The sequence below is a fragment of the Oncorhynchus masou genome, chromosome 11, assembly GCF_036934945.1.
Source record: "Oncorhynchus masou masou isolate Uvic2021 chromosome 11, UVic_Omas_1.1, whole genome shotgun sequence".
NCBI classification, from domain to species: domain Eukaryota; kingdom Metazoa; phylum Chordata; class Actinopteri; order Salmoniformes; family Salmonidae; genus Oncorhynchus; species Oncorhynchus masou.
The window spans coordinates 40,365,203-40,382,838 of NC_088222.1; the positions used below are offsets into that span (position 1 = coordinate 40,365,203).

A 17,636-nucleotide genomic window follows, 5' to 3' on the forward strand; every position below is an offset into this window, starting at 1 on the left:
ATTTACACAGCTCTGCACAAGGGTAAATGACTGTTTGGTTTACAAATGGGTAAAGCACAAAAGTGTCAATGGATTATGAACCCAAAAATGTGACTGGTTAAATATACATTCAATGTTTCGTGCATACGCAAAATCTGGACCAACAAGATAAGACAATTATAAAGTCCTGTCTATGGGAACAAACAAGGTTGCTAGGCCATTCAATATGGTTTGAGTTGACCTTCAGCACATTGTCCATCCATCTGTCATAAGCAGATATCACAAGAAGTAAAAACAAGCCTGGTAAAACAAAAGCCTTCTTTCAAAAGCTGTCAGTCAAAAATTACCACAGGGTAGACTTCATTGATCTCACTTCCAGATAACTCTGGGAAACTATTGTCTTGTAGGAATAGGGTAGGTGGGGTGCTATCAATTGTTTTAAAAGGGATTTAAGTATAACATGGGTATCATACATAGTTACATCGTAGAATGATACAGTAAAATATAATTTAAAAGAATGAACAGGGGACTTTCGTCCCAGCAAAAATAAACTCACATTCAAGTCAGTCTTTCTATACACACACACAACTCTCATTCAAGTCTAAAGCAACACAATTCACGGTTGTCAGGCTTGTACTGTACACAATGACCAGACAGCATTCATTTACAGTACCCATACAGTAGCAGAGCCCGTATGCTCTCCTATAAAAAAGTGGAGCTCTTACAAAGGGAAACTTTTAGACGCTTTTTATTCCACAATTTCATTACGGTTGAGGAAACCTTAACTAGAAAAATTCTATAAACTAGACCAATTGTCTCAGTGAGCCAAGCTTGAAGGAATTCTAAAAGGCAACCTGCCTTAATACAAAAATAAAGGTTGTGTACATTGACACTATTTAGCCAAATCATGACCCCCACACACATTCACACACCTCTAGCCTAATTGGCTCGACCAGGAGAGGTTCCGATTAAAAATTAGTATTCAAAATCCTAGTTCTGTCTCAAGAGGGGCGGCCCAATTAAGAACCGATTCAACACCCGAGGTAATTTTAACCTACATGGTTAGTCATGTTTAGCGCACAACATTTACATTTAAGTCATTTAGCAGACGCTCTTATCCAGAGCGACTTACAAAGAGGTTAGGTTTGACTTGAAAGACAATTACCCTCCAGTTCCTTTAGTCCTGAGTTTTGATCCAGCATTAAAGAAAAGAACACCTCTCCTGCTGTGCACATTTGTTAATCCAGTTGTATTGTCACACTCAAACACATTCATCAATAAATTGTTAAAAAGTCCCAACAAAACTCAACATCACCCATTGAGCGTGTGGGCTAAACCACGTCCGGCACTAGCAATATGCCGCCATTCATCACATTACTTCCTCCAAGCCAGACTCACCGAGGCAAAAATAGTAACAAGCTAAAAACACCAGAAAAGACTTGATGGGAATCATACAGGGGAGGGGAAAGCGGTTTGACTGCTGAAGGCGCACGTAAAGTATGTCTATCTGCAATGCTTAAGAGGGGAGCATGTACACTCCAAATTCAATTCTCTTATAAATGCACTCATCTTGGTTTTGATAGTATACAGATGCATGGGGTCTTGTGGTACAATGCCCAGATGTTTGTGATCAAGCAGGGTTTTCATCAATCAAGACTGACTAGTTGAATCTGTGTTCAGTGCTGGGGAAGACTCCATTCCCTATGGCTCTCCAGGACCACGACACCCCTCCCTCCCATAGCACACCTGCTCTTAATAACCACATTTAAAATGCATCCTTACTTTCTTGTAGTAATACATAGGTTAGGATAGGTGGAAAGTACAGTAGCTTGCTTTTACCCAGCCAATGTATTACAATCCCCAGGAGAAGTTACTTCAAGAAAAAAAGGATTTCCTAAGATTCTCAACCAGTCCCCAGATCTGTTTTGAATGCCCCCACTATGGTGAGACCAGGAGTAGTGGGGAAAATGAGATACCTTTCATGGGTCCTTTTTGTCCTAGACTAAGCGGTAGAAGAGATCATTTTGTAGGTCAAACCTTAAGTATTGGCTTTGGTTTTCAGCACAAGTCCAGGGTAACCTATTTACACCAACATAATATTGACCCATTAATGACTACTACCCTGAAACTCCACATTATGTTTAACTGATCCCATGATGGCATTCTGATAAAGGATTTTATTGTTTACCTTATTCTGTCATTTAGGATCAAACAAGTATAAAAATTACATTGCAGGAATGCTTCCCAGTGTCTGTGATACTGTACAATAAAAGGACATATCTGGGACCAATACACAAAGCACTCATTCAAACAGCTAAGGCCTAACTAGTGCAGAGATGCCACATACCAGTCTTCATTAACCCAAATTAAAAAGGTCTTCAAAATTTAAAATAAACAATTCATCTCAAAACGGTCAACATCTCCTATATAGTATGGTTACCATGTATAGCTGGATAAATCCACAAATGATACTATACGTGAGCCTCATTTTGACCGTGGGCATATGTCAGAAAAACACGTTCAGCCCTTGTATAGCCGTTAACACAGCCCTGCTTAGAATTTCATACAAAAACAAGTGTAAGCACGCGTCTCGATTCGACTGTCAAAAACATGTCATGAAACGGGCGTAGTAGGGGAAATCCAAAAGCTGGGACAGAGGTTTTTTTAATTGGATATGCTTCCCTCAAAAGTCTAAAGGATTTCAATAGTCTTTTCTCTTTCAAGTATAACACACTATCGTTTTGCCTCCATATCCCCCTTTCTTTTCCTCACTGTGAGAGTGGCTACACAATCAGTAGAGCGGTAGACATCCTAGTTGGAGTGTGTGCTCCTCTGCTAACCCTGTACCACAAAGGGGGCCAGCCCAGCCAGGGGAACAGAAAGCTAGGGAGGGCTGTTGGGTCTGACTGGGGTTACAATGTGTTAGCCATAGAAGTATCAGTTCAGCTCCTCTGGAGGATGTCATGGCAGTGCTGAATGGGTAAGGGCTTCCAGGCTATGCCAGATGCTACCACACCTGGCTAGGCTACTTCTTCCTGGGGTGCTGCCTTCGGGCCTGTAGCCTCTGGCGCGCCCCTGATGTTTTGGAACCAGCACCAATGGAGAACGAAGGAGCTGATGGAGAGCCTGGTCACAAAGAACAAGAGAGGAGTTAGTGTGTCAATACAAAAATGCACCTGGCTGTTGACTAGAACCACCACAGCTTCTCAGAGTCAAAAAGAAATACAGATGTGATGGTAATTGAATTACTGTAACTTATGAAAGACCATGAAAATAAAATAACTAAAAATTCAAATTCGGAACTTTATTTTCATGTAGATGAACTTTACCTAATAGTGGGTTAGGTAACTAGCTAACTTTCTACGTCTCCGCCTCTTTCCTTTGATGCTGGAGCAGCTAATCCGCTAGATGATCGGGGCTGTAGAACGCTACGGGCTGTGGCACTTCAGCATAAAAATGGTTTGACATGTAGACTTTCTTTTATACAACGCATGTTTTCATTGCCTGCTAGTAAATAGTTTTTTTTTTAAAGGTTGGATGTGTGACAATTCATTAATTATTCAACTGTTAATGAGGCCTATAATGCGCTAATGTGTCAAATGGATAATGCGCCAATACTCTCCAACCTTGCATGATATAATCTGATACGGAATATTTTCTTAAATTTATAGACTGATCAGGCCTGGCCGCTATGCCAACCTAGACGACACCAAAAAAATTGCCGCCCTCCAATCCACACAAAGTAGAATAGTAGCCTAGGCTATAGTGTCGGCAGGCAATGCACTTTTGTGAATGCCCAAGTGGTAGCCTACTGTTTGTGAAACAGGCAATTTATCGTTCATCCCGGTCATTTGGTTACATACATTTCTGTTCCCAGTATACTTTCCTTGTCAATAAATTATCTTATACTTTCGGAAAGCCTACTTTGTAAGGAAAAGACAAATATTTTTTCATGTCTGACACACGCTAGTGGCTTTGACAGAGAATCAGCGAACACGCATGCACCTATAGGCCTATACACATGCGTGTGTTCACACACAGCAAAAAGAGAAACGTCCCCTTTTCAGGACCCGATCTTTCAAAGAATTTGTTAAAATCCAAATAACTTCACAGATATTCATTGTAAAGGGGTTAAACACTGTTTCCCATGCTTGTTAAATGAACCATAAACAATTGATGAACATACACCTGTGAAACAGTTGTTAAGACACTAACAGCTTACAGACGGTAGGCAATTAAGACCACAGTTATGAAAACTTAAGACACTAAAGAGGCCTGTCTACTGACTGAAAAACACCAAAAGAAAGATACCCAGGGTTCCTGCTCATCTGCGTTGACCGTGCCTTAGGCATGCTGCAAGGAGGCAGTGGCAGACCATGTAACACCTGCACAGGATCAGTACAGGATGGCAACAACTGCCTGAGTTAAGACTGTCCGCAATAGGCTGACAGAGGTTGGACTGGGGGCTTGTAGGCCTGTTGTAAGGCAGGTCCTCACCAGACAACACCGGCAACAACGTCACCTATGGGCACAAACCCACCGTAGCTGGACCAGACAGGACTGGCAAAAAGTGCTCTTCACTGACGAGTCACTGTTGTGTCTCACCAGGGGCAATCGTCGGATTTGCATTTATGGTCAAATGAATGCGTGTTACACAGAGGTCTGTGGAGCTTGTTCAGTTTATGTCGCAGTTGTTGAATCTTATGCTCATACAAATAATTACACGTTAAGTTTGCTGAAAATAAACACAGTTGTAAAAGTATGTAGACACCCCTTCAAATTAGTTAATTTCTCTATTTCAGCCACACCCATTGCTGATAGGTGTATAAAAAAAAAGAGCACACAGCCATGTCATCTCCATAGACAAACATTGGCCTTACTGAAGAGCTCAGTGACTTTCAATGTGGCACCGTCACAGGATGCTACCTTTCCAATAAGTCAGTTTGTCAAATTTCTGCCCGGGTCAACCAAGTGCTGCCATTTTGAAGTGATAACATCTAAGAGCAAAGTGGTAGGCCACACAAGCTCACAGAACAGGACCTGCCGAGTCACGGACCATGTAAAAATCATCTGTCCTCGGTTGCAACACTCACTACTGAGTTCCAGAAATATTTTTTTTTTACCCCCTTTTCTCCCCAATTTCGTGGTATCCAATTGTTTAGTAGCTACTATCTTGTCTCATCGCTACAACTCCCGTATGGGCTCGGGAGAGACGAAGGTTGAAAGTCATGCGTCCTCCGATACACTACCCAACCAAGCCGCACTGCTTTTTAACACTGTGCGCATCCAACCCGGATGACAGCCGCACCAATGTGTCGGAGGAAACACCGTGCACCTGGCAATCTTGGTTAGCGCGCGCTGCGCCCGGCCCGCCACAGGAGTCGCTGGTGCGCGATGAGACAAGGACATCCCTACCAGCCAAGCCCTCCCTAACCCGGACTACAGAGCCTGGGCACGAACACAGAGTCTCTGATGGCACAGCTGGCGCTGCAGTACAGCAGCAACCCTTAACCACTGCGCCACCCGGGAGGCCAGGTGTTCCAGAAATCTTAACGCTACAATTACATTCTAGACAATTCTGTGCTTTGTGGAAGGCCCTTTCCTGTTCAGCATGACAATCCCCATGCACAAAGCACAGAACAAGGTCCATACAGAAATGGTTTGTCGAGATCTGTGTGGAAGAACTTGACTGGCCTGCACAGAGCCCCGACCTCAGACCCATCAAGTAACTCAGATGAATTGGAACGCCGACTGCAAGCCAGGCCTAATTGCCCAACATCAGTGCCCGACCTCACTAATGCTTGTGGCTGAATGGAAGCAAGTCCCCACAGCAATGTTCCCACATCTAGTGCAAAGCCGTCCCAGAAGAGTGGAGGCTGTTATAGCAGCAAAGGGGTGGGGACCAACTCCATGTTAATGCCCATGATTTTGGAATTAAATCTTTGGCGAGCAGGTGTCCACATACTTTTGTTCACACAGTGCATGTCCACTCAAAAACCTTCCCAAAGTAGCCTGCCTGGACTCCATCTCTTTAATAAGATTCAAACACTCCTGTCATGATGTAATCTTGTAAAAAGGACTGTTTCAGTAGCTTAGACGACATTATTTCTCTCATTACAGCATCCTCTGAAGAATATGTCAATGCCACCTGATGACCGCAGCAGCAGGGTTGTGACTTTCGCAAATTTTTCAGAAAAACTGGGAGTAACCCATCGAACCTCATTTGAATGGTTTTCTGCTTCGAAATAGGATCTGTACTTAAAATTATATGCAGAAAGGCCAACAGATAATGCCAAGGTCAGCATACATCTTTATTTTACTCCATTAATGTTGTGCCAATATGACAATGCAACAGATCCTCTCCAACCAGGGAAGTCTTCATTTGTTGACTAATATTTATAAGTATTAACCTGAATAATTACCGTTGCCTCAAATTCCAAGACGCTTTTTGCTACATACTTGAGGCATAATGCAGGAGAATCAGAAACAAGCTCTGGTTATTTTCTTACCGAATGATGAGGATCCCATAGCACTGAATCCTTGGACTGGAGTTCCTGGGCTTCCAAAAGGGACAGGACCTGCAGCTGTGCTCTGGCCAAAAGCAGGGGTAGATGTCCCTGTATATGTGACAGCAATAAATTAACAATTAGGGACTAAAATAAAAAGAAAAACTTGTTTGAACTGGCCAAAAATGTAAAGTACTACTTCTGCCACCAAATGCAGAATTGATCCAAATTTGTGATTTCCTGAAATCATAATCAGTAAAAGAGTGGGTCTTATATTATACTAGATCTACTAACCAAAGTTGAAGCCTGGTGTCTGTGTTGTGGGGTTAGAGGTTCCAAACTGAGTGCCTGAAATGGCTGCGCCGAAGTTGAATCCTCCGGTGGCAGGCTGGGCAGGGGTAGCAGGGGCCTGCTGTGTGGACACACCACCAAACGAGAAAGTTGGGGCGGAGGCTGGGAGTATGCCGACAGTCTGGGTGGCAGAGCCAAAGGCAGGGGCTGCTGGGGTGCCCGTGGTGTTGCCAAATGCAAAACCTGTGGAGTTGGCTCCAAATGCCAGCTTAGTGGTGGTCCCAAAGGTAGAGGTCGCCGTAGTGGCAGCAGCACCAAAAGCAAAGGGGGCAGGGGTGGCCCCAGTGGCAGGTGACCCAAATGTGAAAGGATTAGCTGCCGCAGTAGCAGCCGGGGCCTGAATCGCACCGGGGAACACCGATGCCGCCGGAGCTTCGAACGACGACTTCCCAAATGTGAAAGTGGACTGGTTTGCAGGTGTAGGAGCAGTAGCAGTGGCTGCAGTGGCCATGCCAAAGCCACCGAAGGATGCAGTGGTAGAGCTCTGGGTGGCTACAGGCTGGCCAAAGGTGAATCCCCCCTGGGTGGTAGCTGAGGGGGTGGGTTGAGTGGTGGCAGAGGTGGTAGTCATCGCACCAAACGAAAAGCCGCTGTTGCTAGTGGTGGCGGCTGCAGTGGAGCTGAGAGTGGGCCCAGAAGCTGTGGTGGAGGCGGTGCCGAACTGGAAGGTACTTCCTGTGGCAGTGGTTGTGGCAGCAGTTGTTGCAGGTAGTGCACTCCAGTTTCCAAACAGAGACTTGACAGATGGCGGGGTGGCTGGGTTGGTGCTATTAGACAGCCCAGTGAACAGGGAGGCGGCTGGGGCCACTGTACTGCTGTTGGTTAGCCTGCTGAACACTATGGCAGACGTACTGGCATTGGAGGGGGCTGAGGTGGAGGCTGGCTGTCCGAAAGCACTGGTGGCTGTGGCACTTCCAAATATGGGTTTAAAGGTGGGAAGAGCAGGTGTTCCCTCTGGGGCTAAGGCCGTGGCCCCGAAGATGGGCTTGAACACAGAGGCCAGGAGGGGATTATTACTACTGGTTGTTTCTGTGGTGGTGGTTGTGGTGGGGCCCAGTGATGAGGACGGGGCAGTCAGTGGATTGGCCATTCCAAACAGGCTCGCTCCACCCAGGATGGGGACACTGCTGGGGGCCTTGGTGACTTGGCTCAGCGCCTGGGTGAAGGCAGAGGGCATGGTGCTGGCAGGCTGGGAGCGGGAGGGCGGTGCAGGCTGGGAGAGGGAGGGCGGTGCAGGCTGGGAGAGGGAGGGCGGTGCAGGCTGGGAGAGGGAGGGCGGTGCAGGCTGGGAGAGGGAGGGCGGTGCAGGCTGGGAGAGGGAGGGCGGTGCAGGCTGGGAGAGGGAGGGCGGTGCAGGCTGGGAGAGGGAGGGCGGTGCAGGCTGGGAGAGGGAGGGCGGTGCAGGCTGGGAGAGGGAGGGCGGTGCAGGCTGGGAGCGGGAGGGCGGTGCAGGCTGGGAGAGGGAGGGCGGTGCAGGCTGGGAGAGGGAGGGCGGTGCAGGCTGGGAGAGGGAGGGCGGTGCAGGCTGGGAGAGGGAGGGCGGTGCAGGCTGGGAGAGGGAGGGCGGTGCAGGCTGGGAGAGGGAGGGCGGTGCAGGCTGGGAGAGGGAGGGCAGTGCAGGCTGGGAGAGGGAGGGCGGTGCAGGCTGGGAGAGGGAGGGCAGTGCAGGCTGGGAGAGGGAGGGCGGTGCAGGCTGGGAGAGGGAGGGCGGTGCAGGCTGGGAGAGGGAGGGCGGTGCAGGCTGGGAGAGGGAGGGCGGTGCAGGCTGGGAGAGGGAGGGCGGTGCAGGCTGGGAGAGGGAGGGCGGTGCAGGCTGGGAGAGGGAGGGTAGGGTGGCCTGAGGAGCAGTCAAGCTGGTCTTCGACTTCTGCTCTGCAGGCACCAGTGGTGCAGGGGTCGTCACTGCTGTCACCAAGGAGACAGCCGGAGCGGGAGGGAAAACAAGAGAAAAATAGGCTTTTGAGTAACAACTCAGAAAAAAATTTTAAAAAAATCACTCAACGGCAACTATCAAACAAAAGTGGCTCGCAACTTTAAATTATTGATATGTGATTAACCGACCTGTAGGATTGTCAGCAGCACTGGTCAGGGGGTTGTTCCTCATCATTTTCAGAGACTCCAGGAGGGGGTTGGCTGCAGGGGTGTTGGTGACAGGAAAAGCGGTGGAGGTTGGGGCCGTGTTGATGTTGTTTGAGGGGACGGGGTCTAGGTTGATGACAGGGATAGGAGCCGCCACACGAGCAGGCATTGATACGGTAAGATGGCTGGCCAGCAGGGTGGGTGTGGGGTTGTCTGACATGGGAGGCTTAGAAGATGTGGTCACTACCGGAGCAGGCTTCTCTGGCTCTGGAACAAAAGAAATGGCCCAAAATCAATATCTTGTTATTTTTTTGGGAGACTGGTTTAGAAAAGTTGGGAATTCGCAATACTCACCAGGCTCTTTGAGGACTGTGTTGATCTGGCTGAGAGCGGCTTTCTTCTCCTGATCCAGGTCTTTCACCGTGATGGTGTAGCCCAACTCAGGAGGTGGAGGCTGCAGAGACAACATCAATGCTTAGACTCCCTGTCTGTCAGATGATTAGCTACATGTCCCATTTGAGGACATGTTCTATTATGCAGTATTTCTCACCAAAGAGATTTGGTCTCCTCTACGGCTGGACACCAGCGGAATCTTACGTTTCCGTTTCCCACTACCGGCAGAGTCTGACGAGGCTGAAGCCACAGGGACTTCAGGAGCTGGAGACAGCTTCCCTGTAACAGGACATACAGTGCATTGATTTAATCTGGTGGCTACCGTTATTTTAAATCAAAACTTAAGTCTCTTTTGAGAGGTGACTTAAGCCCTGAACCTAATCTGAATAGTGGAATACGCATCATAAACATGTTCTAACCAGTGGTTGGTGCTGGGTCTGTCAACGTCTTGTCAGACCTCGCCAAGGACACGGAGCTGGGTGAGCGAGCGTCCTCTTCCCTGACACGCAGAAAAAAGCTGTCACACACTGCTAAAGGCCATGGCAGCTCTCATTTCATCACAGGACACGGTGTGAACCTAGAAATGTTGTCTAGGAGGAGAGGGTGAATACCTGGGCTTTTTAGAGGCTCTCTCTGGGGTCTGGGACCGGGACGACCCAGGGCTGGAGAGTGGGGAGAGACTGCGGGTGGAGGCTTTTTTCCACTTTAAAACAAACGTGAAAATTAGGTTAGCACTCACCCCGGTTTTCTGACAAACTACAGCTCAGTGTAGGTCAGCTCCGGGGTTTCAATTAGGAAATTATGGCAGTGGACAACGTGACAGGGAAGATAAATTTACCGGCCATTTGAGAAATATACCAGATCCATACCCATTAGGGTATCCACCAACAGTGTTCAGAATGACACTTAAGAAAAAATGTAACTCCTTTTAAATTGTGGCCATCAAAACAACTTAACATGTGATTGCATTTAGAATTGTTGCGCAATGACTGCACGTTTCAATCCAGCAGCAATGAGCTGAGGAGTTGCAGCTGCTCAAGCTCTGTCTCAGGTGATGTTCCGCTCAAAATAGGCTGTGTTATGCACGTGTGATAAATAAGATAAACGACAAATGTATACAAGACAACTTAATTCCACAAAATGTTGCAAATTAACTTATAGCATGAAGGTCAAATGTATTAGATGAGTAGAGTATAGAGTTGCGATAACAGGCAATGCAATAAACTCCAAGAATGAAGGCTATATAAAAAGGTTGGAATATAATAGAGACCGAGACAAAATATTGCGATAGCGCTCATATTTCTCGTGTTATGTGCTATGAACCGCTTCGCTCTTGGAGACATGGTAGCACTGCCGGAGGAGTCTAATATCCCATGATGCCTTGCATCAATTTTTTTTTTTTAATTGAACCTTTATTTAACTAGGCAAGTCAGTTAAGAATTAAGAACAAATTCTTATTTACAATGATGGCACTTGTCAGTGGGTTAATTGCCTTGTTCAGGGGCAGAACGACATATTTTTACCTTGTCAGCTCGGGGAGTCGATCTAGCAACCTTTCTGTTACTGGCCCAATGCTCTAACCACTAGGCTACCTACCAACCCCACAATAGCCAATATAATTGATTTGCGAGCCCCTACGAGCACAGATTTTACGCAACAATGTTTTACTGTGTACAATAGTTCATTGTAAAAAATTAATTGAAGAAAATTGATTGCTCTAACTTGGGGTTTAAACCAGTCGGCTTTTAAAAATCAATCATCCATATGAGTCTTGTGGTATGGCTAAAGAAGCCATATGAGAAACAGCTCTCATGCTGTCTGAGGTGATATTCCGCTCAACATTGACTGTGTCATGTGCGAGATAAATAGCATACACCATGAGTAATGAAAATGCAAACAAGCCAATTCCACTAAATGATGCATATTAACCTGTATATCGATAAGCATGACTGTCAAATGTATTTCCATCGACTGGTATTGTCAATCAATGATTAACAGCATTATTTTGCAGTGGGATTGTTATTTTTCTCCAGTTCAATTTGGCCGGAAACAATTTTATTTATTAGCTTGTTGATTATTTTATTCCTAAAAACTGCAATTAATGGCTAATGGAAACCCTGGTGAGCTCTCTACTGAACTCATGGCTGTTGATCCCAGAGGAATCCCAGCAGAGGTGTACTGCCCATCCCAATTATAAAGGTACCTGAGTAATGCCTTGTGAGGAGCTGAGGGAGCTACGGATGGAGTTGCGGACCGAGCCCAGGGTGCCGCTGGGGGTCAGGCCACAGCTCACAGAGCTGATGGAGGAGGTGCGTGACCTCTTCATTGTTGACTCCTCCACCATAGCATTCAGCCCTCGCTTCAGAGAACTGGGCCGACACAGGAGAGGAAACATGATTTCAGGAGTGATTGTAGAGGATACAGTATTGGTATGATAGATAGATACACATATATAAACACATCTCTACAGATATCCCTCTCCACATATTGATATCTCTACAGATATCCCTCTCCACATATTGATATCTCTACAGATATCCCTCTCCACATATTGATATCTCTACAGATATCCCTCTCCACATATTGATATCTCTACAGATATCCCTCTCCACATATTGATATCTCTACAGATATCCCTCTCCACATATTGATATCTCTACAGATATCCCTCTCCACATATTGATATCTCTACAGATATCCCTCTCCACATATTGATATCTCTACAGATATCCCTCTCCACATATTGATATCTCTACAGATATCCCTCTCCACATATTGATATCTCTACAGATATCCCTCTCCACATATTGATATCTCTACAGATATCCCTCTCCACATATTGATATCTCTACAGATATCCCTCTCCACATATTGATATCTCTACAGATATCCCTCTCCACATATTGATATCTCTACAGATATCCCTCTACATATTAATATCTCTATAGATAGATATCTATCTCTCTAACATTAAGAAGACACTGAATGAAAGCACATCTGTATTCAAATTTAGTATCAGGACTTGTATCACTGAGACGGACAACATTTTGTACAGGCATTGCTCCTACTCACTTCAGCACCAGCTGTGATGGAGCTCCATTGGGCAGTAGTGGCTCAAATGCCAAGTGAGCACTCCCACTGCTGTCATGACGCCTAAGTGAACAAAGAGCAGGTGTACGATGTAGACATGGTATTGTGTGGCTCTTGAAGACTAAGAGACACTAAAGTGTGAGAAGAACAATGGTACATTCCATACAAGAGCATTTAATCCTGTGGTAGTCACATACCTCCTTTTGCTCTTTTGCCCTGCAGTGAAGCTCCTGTCATCTTCCACCACTCTTTTGCGACTCTCTTTGAGCACGCTCAGAACAGTCTCCCTGGAGCAGGGGTCTGCAGGGGCCCCCAGGCCTGGAGAGCCAAGGACTCCCGGGGAGTTCAAATGATCAAATCTGCACACACAGCAGCAATTACAGAACAAATGTCAGTGGGGCCATCCAACAGCTACACAGACACTCAAATAATGTGCCACAGAACAATGACAGTAGTGTAAGATAAAGCTGCTTGCATTATCACTAACAGATCTTCAAAAATGTTGATATAAGAATTAAAATGAGGCAAGACAGGAACAATAGGACTTACAACTGGGATTGAGTGGTGTTGTGATCTGGCCTAGCGATCTTCACTGTGACTGGACTGTGGACTGCCGGAGAGTTGCGAGGGGTGAGAATATTCTTCTTTCTGAAGCCATCCCACTGGGTCGGGGGCAGGATGCCCACAGAGGAGGTGCCCGTCTGCTGGAGGGGGTAGTGGCGCTGGGGAGTGATGGTGAACCTGCCCATAGTGCCAAGGGGCTCGCTGTACACAACAGTGGCCACAGGTTTAGGTCAATGCATTCTATACAAGAAACTGTCTGGCATAGATCATTGCTAAACTGATTTCATATGCCACACAAGGACTTTAAAGTAGCAAAATAGGGTACATTCCCTCTGTCAAGAGGGAGCTCTGATCAACCAATTATTTACATATCGACTTTCATAACCATATCAATGTTTTGAAAATGACCGTAAAAGTTGTAACTGCAGTGATCATAACAACTTCAAAAAGTGTGTTAATCTAGTAGCTAGCTAACGCATGTTCAAAACAACATTGTTTCCGCTAGTCTCGTGCCATTCAGGCGTCCAAGTACCGTATGGTCTCAATGAGGAATTGAGTGGGAAAGAACACTCCCTTGGAGCCCGATAGCAACTCCCACAATTTTCAAATCTTGGAGGGAATGCAAGGACGCGTTGCGGCAAAGCCGCAAGTCTTCTCAATTCATTTCAAAACAAATGTTTTTATATTAACTGATAACTAGTTACGATAACTTTCTTAAAGTTTAAAATCGTGTAACTACACCATGTGTTCCACATGACCCGCAATCGAAACATTTGTTCAGAATTTAGCACGTTGCATTGGCAAACCAGCTAACGTAGCTGATGTGTTAGGATAAATAGCCACTGGTCAGCGAAATGTTATACTAGCTAAGTAAATATTATTTCAGTACTCACCCCCCGAATGACAGTCGTCTGTTTGGAGTAATGACAGCCTGGTTGGGTCGCGCCAATCTTTCGCGTAAAGTTAACTGTTCTCGTGCGATGGTGTTAGCACCCGAACTTGCACCCGCTCGGGGCCTCCCCACAACTGAGGCAGGACTTTTTGCCTTCCCAATGTAACTTCCCATGAGTATATCCCGAGGACTGAGAATAAATGAGTCACTGTGTGTCGCGTCTTTCCGACAAATAGCGCTATCGAAACGTCGTTGGCCAGTAAATACTACTGATTCCCTAACATCATCATTGACGGTGCGACTTCTAACTCTTCCCGCTGTGGGTACTCCGTTTGCAATCCCTGGCAACCAGCGTCGCAGCACGGGTGGAATTGTCAGACCACGGCGTGGATGAGGGCCTAACCTAACGTAAAGAGATTCTCCGCTGTGATAATAACATGCAACGCAACAAACTCCAATAATGAAAGCTATGTAAACCAATGTTGGAATATAATACAGAACTAGACAGAATATTGCGGTAGCACAGACCACGAGAGAGATAAGCGCTATTAACCGCTTCTCTCTTGAAGACATGGCGGCACCGCGCCGCCGGGAGGACTTTGATATCCCATGATGCCGCGCGTCAACATAGCCAATATAATTTATTCGCGAGCGCAGATTCGTAAAATAATGTTTTACTGTTTACAATATTTTATTGAAAAAAAATACACCAAAAATCAGATAAATGTAATTGCTCTATTTTAGGATCGCACCAGCCGGCTTAAAAAACAACAACATTATTCATTAGTCAATCATACAGATGTGCCTTCTGGAGGTATGACTGAAGAAACAATGAGAAACAATGAAGTCTACGATGAGAGCCACAGTCCTGAACCTACAACATTATGCAAATTCCAGTGGTGTAAATTACTTCAGTAAAAATACTTTAAGGTTCTACTTAGGTACTATTTTGGGGTATCTGTACTTTACCATTTCTATTTTTGACAGCTTTTACTTCACTCCTAAAGAAAATGTACTTTTTACTCCATACATTTTCCCTGACACCCAAAAGTACTCATATTTTGAATGCTTGGCAGGACAGGAAAATTGTCTAATTCACACATTTATCAAGAGAACATGGTCGTCCCTACTGCCTCTGATCTGGCGGAATCACTAAATACATGCTTAGTTTGTAAATTATGTCAGAGTTGGAGTGCCCCTGGCAATCCGTAAATACAAAAACTAGAAAATGTGTCAGTCTGCTTTGCTTAATAAGGAATTTGAAATGATTTATACTTGTACTTTTGATACTTAAGTACATTTTAGCAATTACATTTACTTTTGAAATAAGTACATTTAAAACCTTTTTTTTTTACCAGGCAAGTCAGTTAAGAACAAATTCTTATTTTCAATGACCTTTCGGTTACTAGTCCAACGCTCTAACCACTAGGCTACCCTGCCCTAGACTTTTACTCAAGTAGTATTTTACTGGGTGACTTTTACTCAAGTATGACAGGTGGGTACTTTTTGCACTAGTAAATTCTGACTGGTTCATGACAGTGTAGGATATACACACAATTTGCTCAAATATCTCATCGGGTCTGACTTATCTCTTGCAGTGATTATCAAATATGTATTTTGCCAGTGTAACATTACACCTCGTTTTAGCTAAGCAGGCTCGAACCTTAGCTACATGTCTAACTTGTCTGAGTACAGGAATCTAACTAACTAGAGCTGCCTCAGTTCTGAGAGTAGAGAAATAAACAATGTGGCTTGGTTTTGGAGGGTCGTGTAAAAATGTAAAAGTCTTTATAATACAAAGAAGTTTGGAAAGGGCTGAGGTTTGCCAGCCAGACAAAGCTAAGTTGTCCTGTTATGGTGTTTCTTTCTGCCAGGCCTATTATGGAATGTCTGCAGAGGAAACTGCCATGCCAGCCAGGAAGGGCCTCAGAGTTGCACAGGAATTTCCTTTCACATGCGCTATTTCAGTGATTCAGCTTTATTTAGCCATATTTTAACTATAGCTACAGCCCAAGCCTGATGACACAGGCCATCTGGAATTCAACATTTTGTACAAATCTTCTGTGGGGTAAAAATACTTTAAAGTACTACTTAAGTAGTTTTTGTTGGGTGTCTTTACTTTCCTTTACTATTTATATGTTTGACAACTTTTATTCACTACATTCCTAAAGAAAATATTGTACTTTTTATTCCATACATTTTCCCTGACAACCCAAAGTAGTTATTACATTTTGAATGCTTAGCAGAATAGGAAAATTGTGAAATTCACGCACTTACCAAGAGAACATGTGGTCATCCCTACTGCCTATGTTCTGGCAGACTCACTGAACACAAATGCATCTTTTGTAAATAATCTGAGTGTTGGAGTGTACACCTGGTTATCTGTACATTTCTTTTAAACACGGTGCCGTCTGGTTTGCTTAATAGAAGGAATTTGAAATGATTTGTACTTTTGATACTTAAGTATATTTGAGCAATTAAATGTACTTTTGATACTTAAAGTATATTTAAAACCAAATACTTATACTCAAGTAGTATTTTACTGTGTGACTTTCACTTGAATCATTTTCAATTGGTATCCATACTTTTACTCAAGTATGACATTTGGGTACTTTTTCCACCACTGCAGATTTCAGTACCACAATGCAGTTTGTCCTGATGTCAAGGTTGGCACAGCTATATTATGTCTCCCAAAGCTATAAACAGAGCATGTGAACCCTTCAACAATGTGTCAGATTTCCCATAATTTTGTTAACTTGAGCAGATCTACTTTAAAGCCAACCCGCACTGGTTTATAGGCTGCACATGTGAAGAGCCTTTCATTTGGATGAGTCAGTCATTCTATGAAAAGGAATTTCTTACCATTCCTGGTCAGGGTTATGCAACTTTTTATGGACTTCCATTCAACCCTAGAAACATGTAAATACTGTGTGCCATGTATGTTTGGGTTTATTCCATGTGTTATTCAGACCAACTTTCATGCATACTGGGAGGTAGCTTTGAGGCTGCACTTCCACATATGTCCAGCAGGTGTCAGTCTCAACACTTCTCATCTCTGAAAATCACGTGCGAAATGAACTGTTTCCCCCCTTGGGAATGAAATCCACTCTCCTTCCCAATGCTGTTAATCTAGCATTAGCACTATACCACCTGTACTTGATGAAGTCCAGAGCATGGATGTACTGTTTACACTTTGATATATGCTGATGCACACATTTAAATATAATTTATAAATTATATTAATTTAATTAAATCCCTATACCAGTCTGCTGTTCCCACATGCTTCAAGAGGGCCACCATTGTTCCTGTTCCCAAGAAAGCTAAGGTAACTGAGCTAAACGACTACCGCCCCGTAGCACTCACTTCCGTCATCATGAAGTGCTTTGAGAGACTAGTCAAGGACCATATCACCTCCACCCTACCTGACACCCTAGACCCACTCCAATTTGCTTACCGCCCAAATAGGTCCACAGACGATGCAATCTCAACCACACTGCACACTGCCCTAACCCATCTGGACAAGAGGAATACCTATGTGAGAATGCTGTTCATCGAATACAGCTCGGCATTCAACACCATAGTACCCTCCAAGCTCGTCATCAAGCTCGAGACCCTGGGTCTCGACCCCGCCCTGTGCAACTGGGTACTGGACTTCCTGACGGGCCGCCCCCAGGTGGTGAGGGTAGGTAACATCATCTCCTCCCCGCTGATCCTCAACACTGGGGCCCCACAAGGGTGCGTTCTGAGCCCGCTCCTGTACTCCCTGTTCACCCACGACTGAG

General features: G+C 45.0%; 1 protein-coding gene across 2 annotated transcripts; it reads right to left on the reverse strand.

Annotated features, from left to right (window-relative positions):
- Window positions 1-711: 711 nt before the first annotated feature.
- Window positions 712-14,477, reverse strand: LOC135548698 (nuclear envelope pore membrane protein POM 121-like). 2 transcript variants are annotated; one of them, XM_064978548.1, is made up of 13 exons: window positions 13,856-14,477; window positions 12,948-13,163; window positions 12,596-12,757; window positions 12,381-12,461; window positions 11,512-11,677; window positions 9,920-10,011; window positions 9,728-9,807; window positions 9,466-9,587; window positions 9,270-9,369; window positions 8,898-9,182; window positions 6,780-8,738; window positions 6,489-6,596; window positions 712-3,105 (listed from the first exon to the last, which is right to left on the reverse strand). In XM_064978548.1, the coding sequence occupies exons 1-13, from the start codon at window positions 14,425-14,427 to the stop codon at window positions 3,005-3,007; spliced, it is 4,044 nt and encodes a 1,347-aa protein (XP_064834620.1). In that variant the 5' UTR covers window positions 14,428-14,477; the 3' UTR covers window positions 712-3,004. The 2 variants fall into 2 exon arrangements, with proteins under 2 accessions (XP_064834620.1, XP_064834619.1); XM_064978547.1 differs by having other exon boundaries at window positions 6,780-8,741.
- Between the last annotated feature and the right edge of the window lie 3,159 nt (window positions 14,478-17,636).